The 23703-nt window shown below is 45.2% G+C and overlaps 2 protein-coding genes across 2 annotated transcripts in view; one reads left to right on the top strand and one right to left on the bottom strand.

The window, feature by feature from the left end:
- Positions 1–12415: 12415 nt before the first annotated feature.
- T265_04698 (hypothetical protein) overlaps positions 12416–23703 on the bottom strand; it is a gene marked incomplete at both ends in the record, with an annotated part of 99706 nt that continues 88418 nt past the window's right edge. The window contains 5 exons of the mRNA XM_009169502.1: positions 12416–13432; positions 15790–15921; positions 19567–19656; positions 19689–19790; positions 20760–20888. Coding sequence (XP_009167766.1) covers positions 13298–13432; positions 15790–15921; positions 19567–19656; positions 19689–19790; positions 20760–20888 — 588 coding nt within the window. The remainder of the gene's footprint in view (positions 13433–15789; positions 15922–19566; positions 19657–19688; positions 19791–20759; positions 20889–23703) is intronic.
- Positions 13644–17708, top strand: T265_04697 (hypothetical protein; the record flags this gene model as incomplete). Its single annotated transcript, XM_009169501.1, has 2 exons — positions 13644–13784; positions 17646–17708. 2 exons carry the CDS (start codon positions 13644–13646, stop codon positions 17706–17708), a joined length of 204 nt encoding a protein of 67 aa, XP_009167765.1.

Below are 23703 nucleotides of genomic sequence, written 5' to 3'. Positions count from 1 at the left end.
TGTTAGAAGCCTTACCAATATGTATAGGGAACAAGGTCAATTGTTTTTCAATTAGTTTCGCACAACTTAGTCTTTGATCCAAGAGTTTTCATTTGTCTTCGCGTTGATTGTATTTCCGTCTCTTACACCTGTGAATCATGCCCAAGCTTTGATGTTTTTATTTTTATTTTGTTGAAACTAACCTGTGTGGTTAAATGACTCGAATAAACTGACCCAGGATGCTTACTGAATTTATCATTATTTAATGATTACTTATCATAAATTAGGTGGACCAGAACACTGATAAAAGTTTAAGAAAGCCTGGTGCAGTGTGTTAACATGATTCCATCCATAACCCTGAAGCCATCTATGTTTTTGCTAGAGCTTTGACGTTTTCACGTGACCACATCAAGGAGCATCGTGACTGGTCAGAAGGAGAAATTCACACATTACTTAAACCACAGAGTACAACGCTTAGAACTAGAGACGACATCAGAGTGGTTTGAAAATTCCGTTCTGAAGTTTAACAGTATTCTTAAGTTGCAACCACTTGTACCGGCCAAATCCATCGATCACAAACAATTCAAATTTTCGGCTAACCGTGAACGCATTGCATCTGAGTAAGGGATTCTAAACTAGACCAGACTTCAGTCAACTGGAAAAGGTTGGGAAGTCATCGTTTCAGAAGAGTTTGGCAAACAATCGGTAGTTTTTTATTTGGGCAACGTTTCGCTTTTGACACAAAACCTTCATCAGATCAAGTGAGCAGGTCACCAAATTGGCCAGGTTATAAGGCATACGGGAAACCAATCAATAAGTCCTCTTCACGTTACCACACTGGATCAGCGTTGAGTGTGGTTGTCAAAATCTTGCTTTGGTGGGTTTGGGGAGTTCCAAATTAATTCTCATCGGGTTCGGTTCGTTAATCTTCCACTCCAGGGTGCTCCACTTGATGATTCACCCCGGGTGCCACTGGTAGATTTCCTTGGTCTTTGTGGGATTGTGAGTGGTCCGACAATTTAGTTTAAGGGGGGATGAGGTCAAATGAAATTCAAATGATGACTACTCTTCCTTCTCATGACCGCACATCAACATGTGTTAGCTCGACTGATCCAAAACCGTTCTTCACACGCTTGCCATTTTCACACCTATTCTGTTAAGAGTGGGATACTTGGCGATTTCTACCGCCTCGGCTATCAGTCTCTGTGAGGTGGACCATAGTCCTCGCCTCAAAACCTCGGCGTTTTCTAAATTTACTTTGTATCCCGTGTCCAGCGCATGTTCCGCAATTGCCGAGTCTTTCAGTAACGCTTGATGGTCATCCGCGTTTCTCGGAGGTCTGTTTATTTTTATACCATGCTCTCTGATGCTGGTGTGAAGTTCCCTGACCGTCGGTCCTTAGGGCAGTCGTTACAATTACTTTTGTAGACAGCCCCTGGTTCTGTTTGCCGAGAGGCGATACTTCAATGGAATAACAGCAGTCCCGATCCACTCCCTGTTGGGTTTCGCTACCGGTACCAAATGACGCCAAAACAAGCTAGCTGGATATCCACTACCCCAAAGTTTGTTCTTTACTTCAATTTGGACCGCTGTCGGATCAAATTCTGTGCATAGGACCCTTACACGCTTAAACATTGATGAAGCAGTACTAGCTAATACCGATTTCGGATGGCCAGATGAGTAGCCCAAAACTGCCCTCAGTGTCGGCTGGCTTCTCGTATACTGTGTCTGTCTTTAGTTTCCCCCCGGACCTTATGCAGTCTAAAAATGCCAGTGTCACCGAGGTGGGTATGGGAATCCGGCTAAAGCTCTCCGTTCTAATTCTTCCGTAAATATATTAGCCAAAACCAAGGATGTTGGAGATCCCATTGCTAGACCTTGTTCTTGAGTGTAAACCACCGAGTCAAAACAACCAAAATTTACTATGTCAAGCAGTGAGGCTAATCGATTTTTTCTACAAAAATATCATATCGGAGTAAAACGGTAGAAGAAAGGCAGAAGAACAAGTGGAACGCGAAGTATCCATTGCCTTCAGCGGACTCAGCTTTGCGTGTCTGTCCAAAGAAGATTGCAGTTGTACACTGATAGACTAAAGTTGACGAATTCATCCAAACAACAGAAATGACACATGTTTTGCCCCTAATCAAGCTAGTCTTAGCAAACCCGTTCACCTTCGCAGTATAAGATCGGCTGCTGAGGTCTCAGTGAACAGTGACGGAAATCTGGGTATTGCAATATAGGAACTCCTTGGCGACCATAACGCTTGAGCTACGGCTCTGTGGCAGATCAGAGCGGGCATCTGAGCAAGCGTCAGAAAGCGCACACTGGTCACCAGACCTGTGACCGTTATACACAGAGAGATGTGTATTGTGAGCGGAAGGATAGGATCAGTTTGTATACTGTACTGTACTCAACTGTACTCAGTCAGTTGCAAGTGAGTTTCGGCATTGTTAACGCAACTGGTCAAACTCATCGATCGGTGAGCTTAACTCGGCACTGGTTTACTTGGTCACTTGGTCCAAGTCGGCTGGGTGACAGCTGGCCTATAGACAACAGAGATTTGAGATGTGAGCTGTGTGGGTGTAAGAGCATAAACTCAAAGTGACTAAAAAAAAGGAGGATATAAGTCCTGGTTCAGACTGGGTTCGTTCACTTTCACTGCTGTCAGGCAGTGCAATCTGTAATGTCAAAATGTGATTAGGATCTAAAGCCCTCAGTAGCAGCATAAATGAGAGATAACGGGAGGTACCGGAGTCCCGACAGTTTATTGTTTGTTCGTGCTGATCATATGACCGAAAACTGTTCGTCTTCATTACAAGGAGATGTGGGGAGAGAAGATAGGCTTCATCAACATCGTCGTCATCATCATCGACAGCATGACATCAGTGTTCAACACCGATGCTTCACTGCCGTACAACCATGATTTATTTGAAAGACTTAGTGTAAAGAAAAGAGTAAAAGTGGACGGGGAAGGACTTAGTGCTAGCTTACCACAATCATTCCGAGGTGCCTACACATCCAGACACCTACTCAGGTGATCTGGATAGAAACCGACAACAAGAACGCTACTGGCATCGGTTGGCAGCCATATCTTGTAGTGTCTCCAACCAGACACAGTGAGGAGCACGCGGTCCCCATCCTGGAAGGTGAGTAGCACCGACCACACCCAAGCGTTTCGTGGTCTCCTTCATAATCCTCTTCCAAGTCAAGGAAGAGGAGGCATGAAAAACAGCACGCTCTTTGGCAAATGATGGTTCGGCATACACAGCACATGTCCCAACCAAAGCAGCTTCCAAATCCTTGATGAATAGGAAGTTGTAACAATTCAACTTCGATCCACGCAGCATCCGTTCATTAATTTAAGAAGATAAATAGTCAATACCTCCCAAATCTTTCGGCCTTTTGTAGATTCCGTGAAACAGTTCGAGTTTGCAGTTCACGTTCCTAGATTGCATCTAATTCGGCTGCTGCGAAATAGAAGACAACTTTGATGTTGAACTGCATTCATGCATTTCCTGCGTCCGTATATTATTCCTTTGATATGCACTAGACATTGTGTTTGAGGAAAACTACTGAAGACCATGATGTCTTCTGAATGATATCCGAAATGGTGGTGCTACTGTTCCGGACGGAAAATCAATAACCTACTCAGCTCCTTAAAAGGACGAATTCATCATCTTGATGACAAAGCTTCTACCTCGGCGGACATGCTCCGCAAACAGGTACATCTGATTCCAAATTTTGAAAACAGCTTTATTACAGATGGCTTGACAATCCGCACCGGAAAACTCTAAGAGAGAATTGGGCTGATCGGTGTTTCGCCTCTATCTGTATGACCTTTGGTTATCGGCGAACTTGGATTGCACTGTCAAATAGCATTGACTAATAACTCTGGCATCGGACAAGAACTCACTCAACCTGCGGAAAAATGCAAAATAACCTTATTGGGATATACACTCGTTGGCTGTGAATCTCATACTTCCGATGCTTGTAGATGAGTGGTTCACTGGATTCCGCCAATAAGACCTTGTGAAAACAGGCTGGTTGAGGTACTGTTCGACCTTGCACTATAAGGGCACCCTAACTGACTCAGCTGATTGATAGGGCATAACGACTTACGTGTGGTAAGTTCACTTGCCGGGCGACAGAAGACTGAAACTTTCGAAAAACTCTCGCTTATACAGGAAACTGGGACGGGAGACTCAAATGATCTACTTCAACTGAATTTCGAACTATTCCAGAGACCATATGCATAGCGTGTTACGTCCAGACTAGAAACCTTGCCAAACTGTGGTTGCCACCAACAATTGGTCATGTGCGAGTTAATCACACCACTGACCAGTAGCTTGTGGCCGAAAAATCAACTTTTTAAAGTTCGAACCTCCCCTGAGTTGCGTCAGATGCACACTGCTGATTCATACTAACGTTAAAACAGTTCCATAGTGTTGCTCGGCTTTTCAGTAGTTTTTTATCGACGGAGTGAAATCTCCATTAACGTTAAAACAGTTCCATAGTGTTGCTCGGCTTTTCAGTAGTTTTTTATCGACGAAGTGAAATCTCAATTGGAAATCACCAGATCTACTCACACTACCGACATTTAGGTAATAAAGTGACGAAAATTCACCTATGTCTGGCCTCCAATAATACAAAGACAACCGACGGATTATTCCATAAACGATCAGCGACACAGCCGATCTTCATTTTATCTTATCAGATGGATTTCTAACGCTGGCGGGAGAGCAAGTGCAAAGTATTCGTGCTTCAAACGCAATCGCAGTAACAAGATCCTCTGATTCAGATATGAATGAGAAAGCTCCATTCATAATGGCGTTATTATAAGTGATTCATCAGCTACATTCGTTAAGAACACAGTTTGGTGTATAGACGTAATGCACTACTCATAAGGTCGCTGAAAATTCCTCGACAGCCCACAGCCGGTCTCGGGTGGGTGCTAAACACAAGTGACATGCTCGTCTGGTCGTTCGATCCGGCGACCAAAGCAGGAACCTCTCGTTCTGAATGTCTTACTAAAAGTTCAGTCGGAAAATAATCTTTCAGCTGTAACGCAGCTGTACCAAAAGGTTCCCCGAACATGAATAACAGCAGGGGGAGGGTGGCGTTTAATTTCACGTCTACGTTTAACTATATATATATATATATATATATATATATTTATTCAACCTTGGAAAAGCCGTGCCTCGTGATAAACAAATGAGATACCTTATTTGAGGTCTTCAAACTACAGTTTAAGGGCGGTATGTGGGTGAAGATGTTAACTACTATTCGGATCCACTATTCGTTCAGCTCATGCAATCACGTAGAAGTGCCGACCCGCTATTCAAAGTTTAGGAACTTACGTGGGAGCTGCACCGGAACATTCGAAAAAGCAGCAACTTTAAACTACTGTGAGCACAAACAGTAGCATGAATTTAACATTTTCAGCATCGAAGCGGTGAACAGACGTGCATGGCTCAGTTTCAGTATTACTTTTAGTTAAGTGAAAAGAAAGAGGAGGAGCAGGCGGTAGCTTTGAGTTTGAGCCATAAGACACAATACTGGTAGCAAAAAGACCACAAGTTTTGTAGCGGTGTTCATCCCCATGAAACTGAACTAACAGTTCATCAGAGGTTCCAAGAATTTCCACCTTCATTCACAAAGTTCTGGACTGATAAGTAATTTGACAACTGTATAATCAAATAATGAAATAAATAAATAACCTAACAGTTAACATAGTGCATCATATTGACAACGTTATTCTTGGCTACACAACCAAGACGGTTTTGTCCAACATCAACTGATGAGAAATCAGGTTGACGAACCAACAGGATAGCGGTCATTGGTGAACAAAAAGGAACCACCGCACTATAGGTCTTTATGCAGATAAACAATTTGTACCTTGGGTGACCAAGTCGAACATAAGCATGCTAACTGCTTATCCAAATGGGATGCAACAGCAAGCAGGGGACTAAAAAGGAATATTAACACCAGCAGTATTGTGTAGGTACACACCAGTATTTGCAACTTCCAGTAAGAGATTGAAGTTTAGTCCAGAAATGCATCCGCAGAGATAACCGACTTGTGCTTAAATCCAGATTCACCGGACCAACTGAGATCGATCTCCGTGTCATCCATTCTTGTCCGATGCTTTCATGACGTGCTTGCTGATCGATAAAGCCGTAGATTGCAACTTCCTAATTCCAGTTTGCATTTGTACGTCAAGACGATTGTCTGAAAGCTACGCCTCTGTTGTTTGCCCTGTTTTGTCACTCTTCAGCGACTGCTTCCAACATCAGCTTGGCGTTTGTTGATATCACGTTTGTTGATATCACGATAGCGTTTGATTCAGTTTTGCATGACACAATCGTCATGTCTGCCGAGGCGTTTGAAGCATCGCGAAATCTAGTGCGATACATCACACAGTCCTATGAGAATACTGTAGCAGTTTTCCCCGATTCCGAGGTTCACTGCCGCAGAGATGTGAGGCAGGGAGATCCAGTTTCCCCATTATTGTTCATCATGACAATGGATGACATTCTTGGATTGTCGACCCCGCAAATAGGATATCAGTTCCGTGTCACCTTCTTTGATGGTTTTGCCTTCGCTGACGACTTGATCGTGTGTGTGGAAAGTCAGACTCGCCTTAAAGAGAAGACTGAAGCTGCTGTGGTCAAGGTGAGAAGGGCTTGTATGGAGATCAACACCAGAAAGATGAAAGCGATAGTGATATGTGGTGACAGGAGACATCGTTCTCAGTCGAACCAGTTTGCTTCGTCGAGCAACTCATCCCTTCTCTGGGTCCGAGGAGCGGCATGTTTGGGCATCAAATTAACTTTCAAGGGGAAAGGAGTCTCCAGCCACCGATAGCAGCTGCTTAAACTACTGGGTGAGGTGAAGCGTGTCTCGTTAAAACCGCATAAAGATCACAAGCAGCTATCTGATACCAAAGCTGTGCTCGGCCAAGTCCATCAAAATACACCTAAAAGGTTGAACAACTATATCAGGGAATCTATTCGCGGCTAGCTACGTCTACCAAAGGACACCTGATCAGCTACATCCACGCCGGTAAACAACATGGGGGAATTGGTGTCCCAAGTCTGAGTGCAACCATCCCTATACAGTGGAGAATGAGTATGGGAAAGCTTCTGTTTACCCACTGCCGAGTGCTATGCAATGTGGTAAACGATTCCGCATTTGTAGTGAAGAATGAGTATGGAAAAGCTTCTGTTTACCTACTGCCGAGTGCTATGCAATGTGGTAGACGATTCCGCATTTGGCAGGATTGTTTGGGATCCCAGCCCTCCGACCCGCGTCTACGCGTAAACACCAAGGAAGAGTTGGTGGCTGCTTGGGGTGATAGTCTGCACAACAGCGTTGACGGTTGCGGTTTACGAGAGTTGGTCGCTTCACCTCTTTCGAATCGATGACTTGTATTTTCAGAATGAGTGTCTTCTCGCCTATTTATCCACGATACCCAGCACCGGTTCAACTTTCTTAGGACGTGAGTCAGAAGCACTCGGGGTGGTGGTCAGACGATCTGCCGTCGTGGAAACTGTGGTCAACTGCATATTCTGCAGTTCTGCTGGATCACGCATGACGTCAGATGAGCGCGACATAATCGGGTTGCAAAGGAACTCGCAAAACGTCTCCGTTGGCTGGGATAAACCATCTTCGAGGGGTTGAGAGCACCTACCTCCAAATTTTTTTCATCAAGCCTGACCTAATCGCTGTTCGGAGCATCGAGCAACTGTGGTAGACGTAAGAATAGTCTCGGATGGGCGCGGAACGAATGTGTGGAATGAGAAGAAGCACAAGTATGGCGTTGAAGATTGTTCCCGCACCATCATCTCAGCCGTACGTGCAATCGACTGTGATGTCGACTTTTTGGTTGAAGATTGTTCCCTCACGATCATCTCAGCCGTACGTGCAATCGATTGTGGTGTCGACTTTTTGGTCCACCAATCCATTATCACTTCTTATCGAGGGATCTGCTGTGCTTAGTCCGACAAGGCTGCTATTGGACTGGGACTTCCTAAGGTCACAGTCAGTGATTTGCGATCGCTTGCCATTGTGGGCTCTCTACGTACTTACGACACTTATGCTTAGTACATAGCGTTGCGTTTTCATTGTTGCCATTGGCTTTCACACCTGACCCATTATGACGAACAATTTGTGCCTAATGTGCGAGTCTTGGTCGTGCTAGCGCTTACCACGCCTTGAGGAGCATTCAGCGTTTGTCTTTTCTTCGTTTGTTGGTCTTTACACGCGTGTTTCCATAGCAAACATTCTCACCTACGTTGGGATTCATCTTGTCCGACTGGAACTGAAACGACTTCGAATGGGACGCTTCCCTTGTTTTATCTAATATTCCCCTGTAACCCTTCCACATCTATCGCGCGCGTTTACTTCTTATGTTTATGACCATACTCTTCAGGAATAAACTACAAATTGACTGAACAGGGTAACGTCTGGGATCACATAGACCTTTAATTTTTTATTAATTCGATATCAGTTGACGTCGAGTGAAGGCAGAATTCTGCCTTAAATTCGACCTGACCTCAACTTATCAATAGTGTCCGCCCCGTATGTGTGAAAATGCCTTGGAGGGTTGTGTTTTGTAGCGAGGCACAAGGCAAGATCTCTCCAGTGGGTAACTCTTCACGGGAAAACCATACCCTACAAGACAAGGGGGGGAAACTCCGCTTTGAAAAAAATATAGATGTAGGAAATCCCACAGAAAGATACATACTTCCCAAGAGGAAGGGGTGCGGTTGTACAATGAACATCTTTCAATCCCACTGCATTCTGATACAATGGGAATCATGACGCTTCTTGTAGCTATTTATTTAGAAAGTTTTGGATAACGGTCTTGCTATTGATGATTGAAATGGTCTTCCAATATCTATTCAGATGATACGGCAGTTGGTTTCGAGTGTCAATCACTTCCGGTCACGCAGATTTCTGGTATCGATCCAGCTAGTTATTCCACTCAAACTACTGCCACATGCTTCGACCGGAAACGTCATTTACCCATCTGGAGCACGACATGCCATTCCCCAAGGTTGGGTGTCCTTGTGTGTGCTTGAGGAGTTAGTTAATCCTGTGTCCTCCCATAATTTGCTCCAGTCCAAGAAAAACTAGCCTACATATTAGAGTAGAACATGGCCGCATAACGCGAAAGGGAGATGGGATACGTAACAGATCCGGTGATTTAGTGACAATGCCGTAACAGGGAACATTCTCCCTAATCCGGATCATCATGGCACGATGATTTTGGTGAAAAAGCACCAAGGGAAGTAAGTAATGGACCCGAAATTCCCATTACTGATGGGTTCAGATAATTGGGAGGCTTAAGTCTGACACCTCCCTCCGTTCTATTGAAGAAGCGGTAATTGAGCCGAATTTGTTCAGCTGGCAAGAGTGAGGATTCGAACCATACGAGTCCAGCAACTGGACATAATCGATGGCAAATTCAAAGTGGTTACCTAACCTAGCACATGCGATGAAATCTATCAGGGGACCTAATCACTACTTGGCAGCAATCAAGAGTTATCCCGAACTTTTTTCGCTCTTCCTTTGGGGATCCGGTAAGCATCAATCCGCTTGCAGTTATAAACTAATCAAGCGGGATATTGGTTGGAGAACGACCTAAAATTCTGCACTAAAACCTCACACGTCTTCAGAATAGCTTCTGGTGTTGGGTAACACGACGACACTCGTGAGTACTTCATATTTCTTGAACGGACTTTCTCGATTCATTGAGGTCTTTTAGCGGCTCTACAAAGCGCAGCTACCCACGGAACTCTATTCTTAACGCTGATTGACCGTAGGTAACCCCCACTACCCAAGGTATTTAAGCCACCGGCTAATCTAAATACACTTATGAGAAAACGCTTCTTTATATTATCCAGAATTCTCGATAAAAAACCTCAGATGACGTTTTTGCAAAAACCGTCCTCGGTAAGATCACTGCATGTTCAGATGTGTACAGCACTTCCGGAATGGGGAGAATGGCATCCAGTCTGAGGTAACTCCATTTCCCATCCATGCCTTCAGATGCTGAGATTTAGAAATCGATACAGGGGATTCTGCCACCCTATTCATACCATGGAGTTATTTTTTCCAAAATTACAAACTGACTGTAACCCTTTTTTAAGTCTAGTTGTTTCAGCGGTAAGAGGGTTCGAACTTGCGCGCCATGATCAGAGAAGCAGGCTTTCTCAGCGTAGTTTTGGATGTTTGGACAAGATAGGTTATGAATCGAAGTGAGGTTGTTCACTCAGAATTAAAAAATGGTGAATTCGGTGCCATACTGTGAGGTATAACAACGAGGAACCAGTTGGTGATGAAAACAAGTTGGGATAATCATCCACATATTATTGGCCATCCTTTCGATGTAAAAATGTGTGGAATGAAGGCTGGTTTCTATAAATACGCGGGCGTGAACGAACCATATGAAAATTTCGTCAATTACAAAAGCAGTGCAATCCGGCGCCAGACTGTTCACACAATCACCAACCCCACAGCTTCCGTAAAAATGAGATAGTACAATATCAACGTCCTGGTCTGGTGGAACCACTCGAATCTCCCCTCCCAAAAGACCACCATCAATGAGATATCTGGCTGGATTCAGATGAGTCTCCCGTTAAGACCGAATCTGTTTGCAAATCAAAAGATTTGACAAATTCTCTCCAATATGGACTCGAGTATAACACAAGTTCAGTAGAAACTGGGGGGTTGTGTCTACCTGAGTAGCCCCAGAAAGGGCTAAACTGATCGTGAGCTGTCAAAGAGTTTTCAGCAACCTTATGACTAGTATCGCGATTTCTCGAATATCCTACCGGATGAAACATGAGGCGGCTCTTGCAGCATATTCACCTGATGCGGACCATCGTAAAACGAGAGATTCTGCTGTATTCAGTTGAGTCGCCCGTCAAACCGTGTGCAAATGGGAGTATGTCGAAGCCAACATCCTTGGTTTTGATTGTAAACAGTTATTCGAATCACTTTTTCGATATTGATCTGATCTGAGTCTAAATTACGTTTTAAGCGACATGAGTAGTCCGTTAACTTTCAAATAATCCCGGACTACACTGTGATCAATTAAAAATGGTGGGGTACTTTGAATGTCCGAACAGAAGTGACTCTTCAGTTGATAGATGTGCAGTCAAGACATTACTTCTTCGAAGATAAAGCCTCTATAGCAATTTTACACAATGATCGTCCGACAAGAGCCCCAGCATAATGCAGGCTGATTAATCGCTCAGCATAGACGTGGAGCGTCCCAATATTTCATGGGACTTGGACCACGAACAAGCTACACAACCTTTGTTCCAAAGCGGACTCGAAACTCACTCACCAAGTGGATTATTCGAGAGTGTTGTCACATCTTTCCAGTTTGTAACCCAGAATTCGTGAGGTTAAAATGAAAAACATACGAGGAACTATCAGCCAGAACGCCATGTGGGCTCAGCTGGACCGACTGTGTGTGAAACGATTTGTGCAATTAACGGAGTAGACCAGTCCGTACTTTAAGCCCACCTCTTGACAGTGTTGGTGCGGTCAGGATCGGGTTTATTCTGACCTTTTCTGTCTGCCACAACAACAAACCAACCAACGCGTTCGTAGTGGAGTTGCGCCGTTTCTGCCCTAAAGACAGATGAAAACACCAACGTAGTTCGGAATTGCAAGTGGTAGCTATTCAATAGCGAATATGCACAAGAGAACACCGTAGCAACCAAACCAGTGAGCTAATCTGGATGAAATGTAGGGAGTGGGGACCAAACATCATCAAAGTCCTGGTCGGACAGGTCTCCACTTCATTTGGAAGAGTAAGCGCCACAAGGGATAAATCCCAAATGTGGAGTGTCCTGGTTCTCAAACAGCAGTCATGTTTTGCAAGTCGAGAATGCGGTCACAGGTTGTCTATCTTCTGAAGGCTGGTTTCCAAATTTAGGGGGCTCTCGGTCTGGTTTATCTTACCTGGGGGCGAGATGGTTCAGTGGTTGAAGCGCGAATTCACTGACCGGAAGGTCCTTGGGTCGAATCGGACTTCTGCATCTCGACCTCCGCCATCTAGACTTGGGCAACCCAACAGTATCCCAGCCCTCGTGGTTCCTCCTGGTGGCATGGCAGCTAGAGTGTTACAGCTGAGCGATTTCACCTAATGGACAAGTGTAAGGCATTGTTAAAGACAGGATTCGGTCACCTAACTCGTAAGTAACACTGAGTCATGGAATACCATCTGCCTTTAGCTTCCTAGTATCATCTGAGTGTGGTGTTACACAGAAAGTAGTGAAACCAAGCTGTGGTAAGCTTGAAATGTGCAAGTCACTCTTCGTTTTTATTGAAGCCCATGAAGTGGAGGTAGACAGAGGTTGACCTTTTAAAATCCACAGGCTCCGTCAGGTCAATCTGACCAGCTAAATTCACTATCAAAAGCCGAAAGACAAAGTTTTATTCTGAAAGGCACCTTGACAATATCATAATCACCAAGAGCAACGTAAGTAGCAGCAACGCACTGTTACAAGAACTTCCTAACGACAATTCTTTTTTAAAAAAACATAGAAGTTACCTCCTAACAAAGAACAAAATAGAAGGCGAAAAATACAATTCTTGTGGTAGATGAGAGAATGAGAACCTTAGCTAATAGACAGCAACAAAAATGTTGCAAGGCACAAGAACACACGGTTTGGAAGGCGTGGAATGGAACAGCTATCATCATTGAAAAGACAGAGCGACGGTTGAACAACCAGTCAATTATCCCCAGAGGGAGGCATTGTGCAAGTGGAAAAGGAGAGGGGTGAAGATCAGGGTATCTGGACGATGTTGGCAACCAGGAAACCACGGTAGACTGGATGAACACTGGGCGGTACACGTACAAATGGAGAGGTGGAAGTAAAACAGAAAAATGAATGATACAGGTGAATACTAAAAGACATCGAAGGAGAGGACGATCCCAGATCCCAGAGGCGTGAAGAGAGGGATGATGTTAACGATAGCAGTGGAAACAATCAATACGGCGCAGTTCATGTACACACATGAAAGAGATGGAGTGTGAGAAGGAGTAGGGTAACCACAGTTGCCAATAAGCAATATCACAGTTGGTGGCGAATAGGTGGATAGGTGTGTGTGCAACAATAGCATTCAGATATGCTTAGAGTCACCTGAGGGCGTCTGGAATACAAGGCAATAGCATTCGATATGCTTAGAGTCACCTGAGGGCGTCTGGAATACAAGGCAACTAAGGCATGAGAACTCGAATCGATCTGTTCCATATGACAACAGTAAAATCGCATCACTACCACTGTTGATGACACTTCTACTCGGTGAGGATGAGTGGTGATCGATCGAATTTCCATCGCTGCCGAGCCGAATTTGAGCAGTACTCTATGGTCAAAGACTTGTTGTCCTCAGATAGGGTGACGCAACGTTCACCATGCTTTATCTCGTTATTCTGAACAAAGGGTGAAAGGAAGAAAGGCAACGACAACGGCTGAGTGGATAGTTTAGGTATAGACTTGCATGCAAACTGGATTCCTGGGTTGAGAGCAGAGCACAACCATACCACCGTCAACTGTTCACCGCTTGTAATATCACATACAACAATCAGCCGGTGAATATAAAAAAATCGTTCAGCTGTAGCACCCTTTCGGTGCCTAACTGCCATGCCACGTGAAGGAGGCATGAGGGCTGGGATACTGCCAGGTTGCCCAAGCCTAGATGGGGGAAGTCGAGAGGCAGAGGTCAGGCACGAACCACGGACCTTCTGGTCAGTAAATTCGCGCTCTAACCACTTGGTCCAGCCGGTGAATATCCAGGGGATCGGTGAGCCGCGCTATCGACTTCGTCAATGCAAGTTGAAATGCCCCTCCAGCGCGAAGCGAAAGAGAAAACTGCTAGAGGATTTTTACTTAAGTTTTGAAATCATCCAAAATACACCTTTCTGTGAGCTGCATCAAGCTGTGAAGTGCGTAGCAGGAGACCAAAAAACGCACAGGATCTAAATAACAGCAGATTCGGAAAAGTACACGAGGAAAACATGGCACATTGCTGTCCGCGGTTTATGAACTCAGATCACATGAGGACTGGAATGAAGTCGGAAAGCCAATCACGTGATTTATTAACTTTGACAACGACAACAAAATGGTTTCACCCGGCCACTACGAGTGGAAACTTTGGACGTCTCCTAAGAATTGGCTTACTTGAGAGGGTCACAAACTAGAACATGGTTGATAGGAAATGTCGTTGTACCCGTCTGGAGAAGGGTACCGAAGGGCCACCATCATAACACTCTCTGTAAACTAAGGCAGAACGACAGCGTTCTTTTATTTCCCGAAAACAACTCTGTTACCAATAGTCAATCAATAACAGCATTATTCCTCGCAGGGAAGCTTTCTGGAAGTCCCTGACACATTTTCGCGTGCTGAAAGTTTCTGAGGAACGTTTGGTGCCCACAGACGTGGTAATCAGAGGGGGTAACGAAAAGGACATCACTCTACACTCCGAAAGTTGAGGAGCACTGTGATTCGGATGCCTAGAACGACACCCTCTTTCACCTATGGCGAACAGGTAACAAGATCGCCGAATAGCCAGTTATGGATCGAAAGTTAAGTATCCAGAGAGCACGGGATCCAGTCGGGGAAGTGGTTCACGAGAAACGTACATTTAAGTGTTATGAAAATAAAACTGTGATCGCCAGTTGCTCAGTGCAAACCGACGATGCGAATCGGTACACGGAATCGCCGATAACTAGGCAACATGAACACGGTTGTTTCAAACTGCGCAATATACACAGGTACACGTCACAATCAATGTCGCAGAGTATCGATACATTTGATCCAGATGGGTAAAAAAACTATTTTTCAGGAACGCTGAAGATGCATGCATGGTATTTTGATAGTGGGTCGATTGTCAGAATCAAAACGACTTTGTACCATCCTCGCAATCACTTGGCAATCGAAATTCGTCCAAAGACAGACGCGTGTGTGAAAGCACCGGCCAAGGGAAATTGAGGCCTGTGCAGCACTGTATATTCGTAGCCATTTGAACGATAAATACCCTCGTCACAGCTTCACTAAGACCAGAATGAGAACATGGTAAATATATGAGAAGCAAGGTCCCGGGAGAGCAATTTGCATGGGGCGAAACAAGGCCACGGGTTCAAACTTCTGTGTGGTTGCCCGTTCGTTACACACAACTGGCTACTCAGTATATTATCGTGGGCGGTGTTTCCTCAACGGTAATATGGAGTTCATTCCAAAGAGTGGCGTTCATTGAGTTACCAGGATTCCCCCACGCTTTGTTGGGACGGCTAGTCACAACACCATTCGAACTGAGCTGAGCCAGCGAACGGTGCACACACAAACAGTCGCAACGAGCGTGCGCGGTGTGAAACGGTGCACAATGGCCATACCCATACAGATAAGCATACAAACATTAACGTCAAAGTGCAGTGGAACCAATCCTTGGACAGGTCAACTGACAATCAGCACAACAACGACAAGGATAACCACAACAAATCATGCTCGTTCTCTGCCACTGCTTTCGGAACGGAACGAGTGTGTGAATCATCACACATACGAGCACACATGGACACATTCGATCAGAACAGTACTGACGCCAGCATCAACAACGCGTCATCCCAAATGCCTCGGGTTTGTGCTAGAGAAGCGAAAGTAGTCGGGGCAACAAGAGCGTATACGCGTTCGAACGGTGTGCACCCACACACACAGGATTCTGCTGCCCGGTATCAGTCAATCAATCAATCAATGAGCCAGATGGGAAGCGAGAAAAGGGCAGCAAATGACTTACCGATGTGTACACAAAATGTTGATTCCCCCGTACACCATGGCAGTCAAGGAGGGCTATGCGCCCAACCTCAATACCAGCGTCCCAGCATTTGTTGTCCCGGCGAATCTCACCGAGCTTGGACATGAGCCAATACTGGATGGCGAGGTGAAGGGGAGAGAGGAAGGTGTCAGGTTAGCGAGTCATGCGTTGGAACATCTGTTGATATACCTGCAAATTGAAGTGGTTGTTCAAGCGGTGCGAGCCTAATGATATCTGTTGCAGACATCTCCCAGTCCCAACTCATTATTTGACTGCAGAAATTATCATGAGGAAGCTTAGTTCAGCTGTTCGTCTACCGACTGTCTTGCATTAACTCTATAAGGTGAGGAGCGAGACGTAGTACGACGCGTTACTCCATCCCATTAAAACTTTACCAATTACTGACTGGATTGAGCTTGAACAAGAGCAGAACGAGACGGCCTGATCCGGATGGCCTGGCAAACCGCACCCGACATGGTTGCACAGGTGAGTAGTGTCATCCTGGTGCCGCTCGCTAACTCAAGGATATAGCAGGGTGTAACAGCTCCTTTACAAATCCGTTTCGGAACTGACATCCACTCATCTTGTGACTCACACCGGATGAGGTCGCATCTAAAACATTCAACGTACGACGTAAAGTTGCAGCCGGATTATGAAAAGCTTGGTCACACGAGCACTTTCATCCATATTGTGGTTCACGAAGCTGTCAACCACAGAATCAAAGTCGGTGGATGCCGACCAGGTGACCGACTAAAACCATTGGTATAAAGGTCACAAGTCCGATCCCTATAAGCCCATATGACGAAGTCAAGGATATTCGACGTAGTTAGCGAATATACACTCATTTGCAAACTAATTTGTTTTTTCGAGAGACTCACCTGAAACGCAGCTGAATATCTCGTTTGTGATATTCTCAGGCAACTGAATGTGCTGTACCAGGCCGCCTCATGTTTCAGTCGCTACGATATTCGATATATCGCGAATACATGTATATTTTTGTAATATACTACTCATAAGGTTGCTGTCGACAGATTTTCAGCAACCTTAAGAGTAGTACATTACAAAGATATTCGACGTAGTTTATCACCGTCAATCCATATGATATCTGTCTATGGTCAAACATGAGTTGTGAAAATCAAATGAATTAGGCACGTTTTTAGCTAACTTATCGCATGTCTTGGTTGTTTACGTTAACTGCATCACTTATTCGATCCGTGACAAAATTGTACGAGAAATTACCCCTGCTGGTTGTCCGACCAATGGCCTGCAGATAGTGCCATCTAGCCTCACAATTTTTACTTCGGAGTAGATAATTGTTGAGTTTTCTCTTGATGTTGTCATTACTGAGTTCCCACTCAGGTATGCGACGATGTTTAACTGCAGTGGTCCAGTAGGATCGAACCCAGGTGTTGTTTCCGAGTTCACGCAGACTGGAACTCGGACAGAATAAGTATTACAAAACTTCAACGAGATTCGTTTGACTGGTTAGCCGAAAAATGATGAAAACAAACCGATATCCTCGTTTTAGCAGACAAAAGGTACTCATGTATGAGTCCGATGTCGCTAGGTGGCTTGAAAGTTGAGCGCAATCTAAATTCAATGTCGGGTTGCGAACCGCCATATCGATTGTATGAGTAAGGTTCTCATCCGGTAATGGAGATGAACAGAGCTGTCCAGAGATACAATAGACGACTGATACAGCCGAGGAGCGACTAAAAACGAATGCAGACTATGAACAACTGTAGGTCACGAATCACAGTCCCATGAAGTTTTGGTAAGCAGGCATCATCAAAGGGGTCGTACCATCAAATTCTTGTGGCTCAACTTCTGAGTTACAGAGCATCACCATCACCATCGGAGACAGCAACATTAGTGTTCATACTGATCCTTCAGTGCCGTAAAACCATCGGTTTTGTCTAATTATACTTAAAGCCTTAAAATAAGAAAACAGTGGATGAGGGAGGGGCCTGACGCTGGTCTATTGCAAACATTCTGGGGTGCACAGAACTCCAAGCGATCAATCAGACAATCTGACACCACGAACGCCACCGACATCGATCAGCGGCCAGTTCTTTTAATGTCTCCAGCCAAACGCAGACAGGGTCACGGGGACCCCATTCTGCCAGGTTGCCCAAGCCTAGACGGGGGAAGACGAGAGGCAGAGGTCGGACCTTCCGGTGAGTATATTCGCTCTCTAACCACTTTAGCCATCTCGCCCCCAATCATCTGGTTACTAATCGGTTGACGGCATTTGACAACAGCAACGCTTTTGTGGCAGCGGTCGTTAAAAGCCTGAAGACACCTCAAATCATCTGTCTGCATAGGCCAGGTTTCGCAACCATACTGTGGCCTGGTACACACGACCCTCGAGATCCAGTGATATGCCTTTTTGACGCCACAAATGACGGAACTTAGCGAAGTGAGTGAATCGGGCCCTTGAGATTCGCGCACTGACTTCATCAGGCACACTTCCAACTACCGAGGTATGTAACGTCTAGCATGCAGTCAGTCATCCGTCCTTAGATTTCACACACTAGAGAACAACTGTTCTGACCTACATCGACAACATTGGCTGAAATAACCTCACCTATCAATTCTTCATCTTTGTCAAACACACATCAAGATTGTGGATCATGATTACGCAAAGACGACTGGCACCTAAACACACTGAGTAGCAGTTCGCGCTGTAGGAACAAACGTTTCACTAAGAAAAATATTTCGAGAGGCTGATTTGGTAGCATGGATTGATGAAGAAAAACAGGAACCAATATGACATGAAGCAAAATGCGAAATCGGTTGACACAACAAGCTACAGAAAGTGACACTCATTTTTGCATAGCTCCCACGGAATGATGACATGTGAAGTGTGAATCAATTGAGTGACATGGGAGGATCTATGTGAACCCCAAGGCATACGTAAAAAAGGGGGTGCTGCATTCGGTCTTAGCCAGTCTCCGATTTCTATTGACACCGAACTCAAGCGTCGTGCCGGACTTGAGACCAAACCCTCAGTGGTTTGGTTTCCGGCCTCAACTTGTCGATTCCCGTTATCTAAGGAGCCTGGGCAACCAATGGGGACCTTGGTGCTTCCCAGTTGTAGCACCGCAGATACGACAGATCCGATCTTGGTTGTAGCACCGCAGATACGACAGATCCGAGCAAAATGACGGACCAGATGGAACATATGTCTCGGTAAAGGGTGACACCAACACCAACTAGTCAAGGGAGGGATACTGGCAGGATCATCACACTATACCTCATGAGGAAATCGGTCGTAGAATGAACGCTCTCCTGAAATGGCCGTGGTTAAGCTTAGATAAACTCAACAGCGATCGAAGCAATACAAAGTTGGTCTGTCAAGATGATATCGTCCACAGCCGATATGCCATGTCTGGAACTGTTGGGTAAAGTCGTTATTTTCAAGCGCTAGCAGCTAGGTCTACTCAACGCATAGCCGAAATTTAGTCACGCCGGTTGCTTAGCCTCATCACAGGAAAAACAATTTCGACTGACCAGGAGAGGCTCGAAAAGTAGCTTGAAAGCCAAAACCTCGGATAATGCGCACTAGTTTGCATTATTTGCGTTACCGACAGGACGAAAATAGTCTTCGCTTCAAAACAGGTGTCACTGGGGCAGCCAGAACACGGACACCTATGATAATTAACATTCAGAATTAGCAAATCTAGAATACACAAAAACCTAACTGTCTGTTGTGGATCTTCACACCCATCAGATAACCTAAACACGGAGGCAACTCACTTGATTTCCACCTTCTCTGTGACAAGGCCACATGCCAACAATTACTTTACCATCGCCCTTCAGAGGGGAATCGATGCAATGTGGGCCGGCCTCCCATCAGATTAAACACGGAGGCAACTCACTTGATTTCCACCTTCTCTGTGACAAGGCCACATGCCAACAATTACTTTACCATCGCCCTTCCTTCGGGAATCGATGCAATGTGGACCGGCCTCAGATTCGATCTGCGCAGGAGGTATGATAAATAAATAAATAAATAAATAAATAAATAAATAAATAAATAAATAAATAAATAAATAAATAAATAAATAAATAAATAAATAAATAAATAATAACCGTTCAGCTGTAGCACACTTTCGGTCCCCGACCGCTATACAACCCGATGGAAGCACGAGGGATGGGGTACCGCCAAGTTGCCCAAACCTAGACAGGGGAAGTCGAGAGGCCGATGTCGGGTTCGAACCGCGGACATTCCGCGCTCTAACTACGGACATCTCACCTCCGTCTCCTATATTAGTTACAATGTACCACTGAGGATTATCTTACAATCAAGGCGCCTTCAAATATCATCTGTCAGATACACTGTCACTCCATTCCACAATATGTTCCATGGTACAGTACAACTATACAACTATACTACATCTATAAGATATGCACAAGAGGCTAATACACCGCATCTGTTGCTAACTGTACGTCAAGATCTCACCTGGGGGCTAAGATAATATCATACACAGGATATTTTGAATGCCATTTTGAAAAAGTAAGACTAGGAGAAGCTGATACGGCGTTGTTTGGGCTNCTGTCAGTGACCCTGAACCATCATTCGGAGATGTAGCTTGCAAGTGAACCACGAATTGATTAGGTCCTGTGAATTTACAGCAGACTGATCATACCTAACCCATCTGAAGGACAACAAGTTTGCCTGGCAATGGAAGATCAAGGAAATAAACAAAGTTCTTATCTGCATTGATAGTTACCGTTTATGTCCAAAGGGAATCCAAGAGTGAAAGTCTAGATACGCTGGAATATTGATAGGTATTGTCTCAATGAGGCCTCAACGGTGTCCTGGCAACCAAGTCGCTACGTAGGCAAATCTTTCGTGATAAATGTGGTATCATGGGTGGGTATGCGGTAATACAATGCGGTAATACAAACGGATCGGGAAATGACTATTCGTGAATAAAAGAACTCACGTCACCATGAGCCACTGAATCAGTCGGAACGAAGAATTCCGGGTAAATATTCTTCAAGTACCAGTCGAAAGAATGGCACTTCAGACGATCAAGAATCGCTTTACGTTCGGAAACGTCACCGAAATCGATCTGCGAGGGAATTAGAGTGGAACATACATAAAACTGGAGATGAAAAGTTGACCCAGACGACGTTGGGGAGACAAGAATGGGCAAGATTAGCTTGCTCAATTCCTAGTTTCTACCACCTCTGCATGGTCACCTAATGTAATATGAGTTCTTTTTGTACTGGAATGAGACACTCTACCCACAAACAAGTTAAATACTAACAGCATTTTTTTTGTGATCACCGAATGAACAACCCGAGCTGCCAAGAGGGTCTAACAATAGGCTCAGATGTAGACACCTCTTGCATCGCAGGTGGTCCTGCCATTAACTGTGAAGTTGATCGAATGAACGTGGTCCACAGTGCACCACTGGCAGAAGTTGGTACCTAACTCAAGTGGCCGTGTAAGTTTCGCTTCAGCAAACATCCAATCCGGTTGAGGACGAATTTGGTGAAAATCCGCTTCAAACAACACACAGCTGAAACGGTACACCGGTTTCTCAGCACACAGCTCCACGACATGCGATGAGGGGTTAGCGACAGAAAACAGTCTGTAGCTTAAAAATCACACAGAATCTCTGGAAGAACTGGATAACTCAGCTGGTGGATGCCACGTGATTCAAAGCTGTTGTCCAGTAGGCGCATGCGGAGTTGAGTCGAAGGAATATTTCGAGAAAAAAGGGATGGTAGCGGTAGAACAAAGACGAATTCAAGCGTGCAGCTGGTTTTGATCAGACTTATCTAATGTGCCGTGTTTGCCACCGGTCTGAGTGTTTCCTTGTTCGATCGATACATGTGACCAATGGCACCAATGGCACACAGGTTTTTCAAGTTTACAAGCGGCAATGGTTCAAATCGGTGTGTTTTCACGCCTGCGGCACCACCCGAAGAAAATCTGTCAACACTATCCAGAAGAACCTGGATTGTGCGCATTTGCACAGCCTGTCGATTCATTGATTGGGAACTCGATCAGATTTTGCGGTGACCAATCATCACATTCTACCGCTCTTTAGTCATGGTATCAATAAGAGAACTCTTTGAAAACACGTTCGTGCACGTCAAACCTAACGTAAATGATTAGTAAGTGCGGAACGCTGTATGGTTTTATGCCGAGTTAGACAGAAGCGAGATAGCTTGAATTACCGCTTGATTCTAGATTGGTTCCTCCACCGGTGTTATCGCCCATCCGTCTGGGGCTCAGCTCATCGCTCATTATCCGAAGACAGATGATGTGTTCCAGTAAACGAATGCTAAGGCGCTTCGAGCAGAATCGCTTGAAACGAGCTGTTAGTACCTGTTTGGTGTTACGGGTGATTGAAAGAAGATGTCCTCACGGATCGAGGAGAGGCAGTTGAAAATCTGAGAGATGAGGAACTTCAGTGGCTGCGGACGCTGATGGACAGATGTGTATTGATCGATTGTCTGGCTGCCCAAAGAACACCCATGACCATTGCCTTTTTTCGCGCAGTTCTTTGCGTGAATTCTCAAGCGAACCTTAAGGGATCAATGAAAAGAAAGCCAAGCCAGTCCAGAAGATGGGTGCAATACATCCACGTGGCTGAGTCGACTGATTAGCGCAGGACCTCTCCCACAAAGCACGGATGTGTGATTGAACAAACAACCTTAGGTGCACACATCACCTCATTTCCCGAAGACCATTTTTCCAATATAATATATGCGTCAGATTCGTTTGCGAGGTCGAACAGGACTATCCCTAATTTGCATGCATTGTAATGTGCCAGTGCGGAACTGGGTTCAGTCGGAAACTAGCGAAGGAGAATGGTAACGATGACACGTGGAGGCTTAGCACAATGGTGGTGAAGTGGTGCTGAGTGATCTGTCACAATGAAGGTGCGTCGCTCCATCCAAAATGTCACAGCTGTTGTTGACGTTTCTTTGCTATACATCTGTGCTTCACGGGGGAAGGGCAGAGTCCCCAGAGGAAGGAAGATAAAACCACACAAGAAATAACACACAGCCCTAGGTGGATTAAGATGGATGTCAACTCGGCTTTTGAGAGGTAGAGAAGACAGAGGCGGACAAAGAGTTTCAGAGATGTGAGAAAAAAAGATTAGAACGGGGCAGCAGTAACTTGATAGGGGGTGAATGAGGATGACGCGGGCAAACAGACAGGAGTAGCAAACCCCGATAAGACTTCGGTAGAATAGAGCAAGAAACACCATGTTTCGATGGTGAGAAAGAGTATAGCAGTCGGCCAAGGGGTATCGATGAGGTGTGCAATCAAGTCAAGGGAGGATAACTAAGGAGCCCTACCTTAAGCATAATAGCAGGGAAAGGAATGGGGTAGATGCTCAGCTCGCGGGTGCCTTGACCGGTAAACCTCAGTTGGTGGTCTGGACAATAAAGAATCGGGTCTGGAGGTCGCACAGTCGGAGTGAAGCGGAGCGTTGGGAGGAGTAGGACAAAGAGACGTGCAGAGTAACATCGTGATGGTAACCGTAGGGAGAAGATCATTCACATAAAGGAAGAACAGTGTGGGGGAGATAGACATTTGGGGAACTCCATCGCTGAGTCTGAAAGAAAACACTACCCATCCTTACTTGCATGGAACAGCTATGCGCGAGGCTTCCAATCCAAATGACCAGGTCTGGATGTAGCCCATACAAGAAAAGCTCAGAAAAGTAGGTCCGTAAATCGACATGCCATCTCTGAAGGGCGCCTAGACCCAGAGCGATGGCCACTTAAATCAGTAACATCTGAAGATTGTGGAGTTGTGTGGTGAAACTGCTTGAAGACCCTTTGACAGCTTGGGATAGTGTCAGGACGCACCCAGACATGGAAAAAGTACATGTGCGGAGAATGACGCATCCCCAAGGTCAC

Source organism: Opisthorchis viverrini, assembly GCF_000715545.1.
Source record: "Opisthorchis viverrini unplaced genomic scaffold opera_v5_81, whole genome shotgun sequence".
NCBI lineage: Eukaryota > Metazoa > Platyhelminthes > Trematoda > Opisthorchiida > Opisthorchiidae > Opisthorchis > Opisthorchis viverrini.
This window is presented reverse-complemented; position numbering and strand designations above follow the sequence as displayed.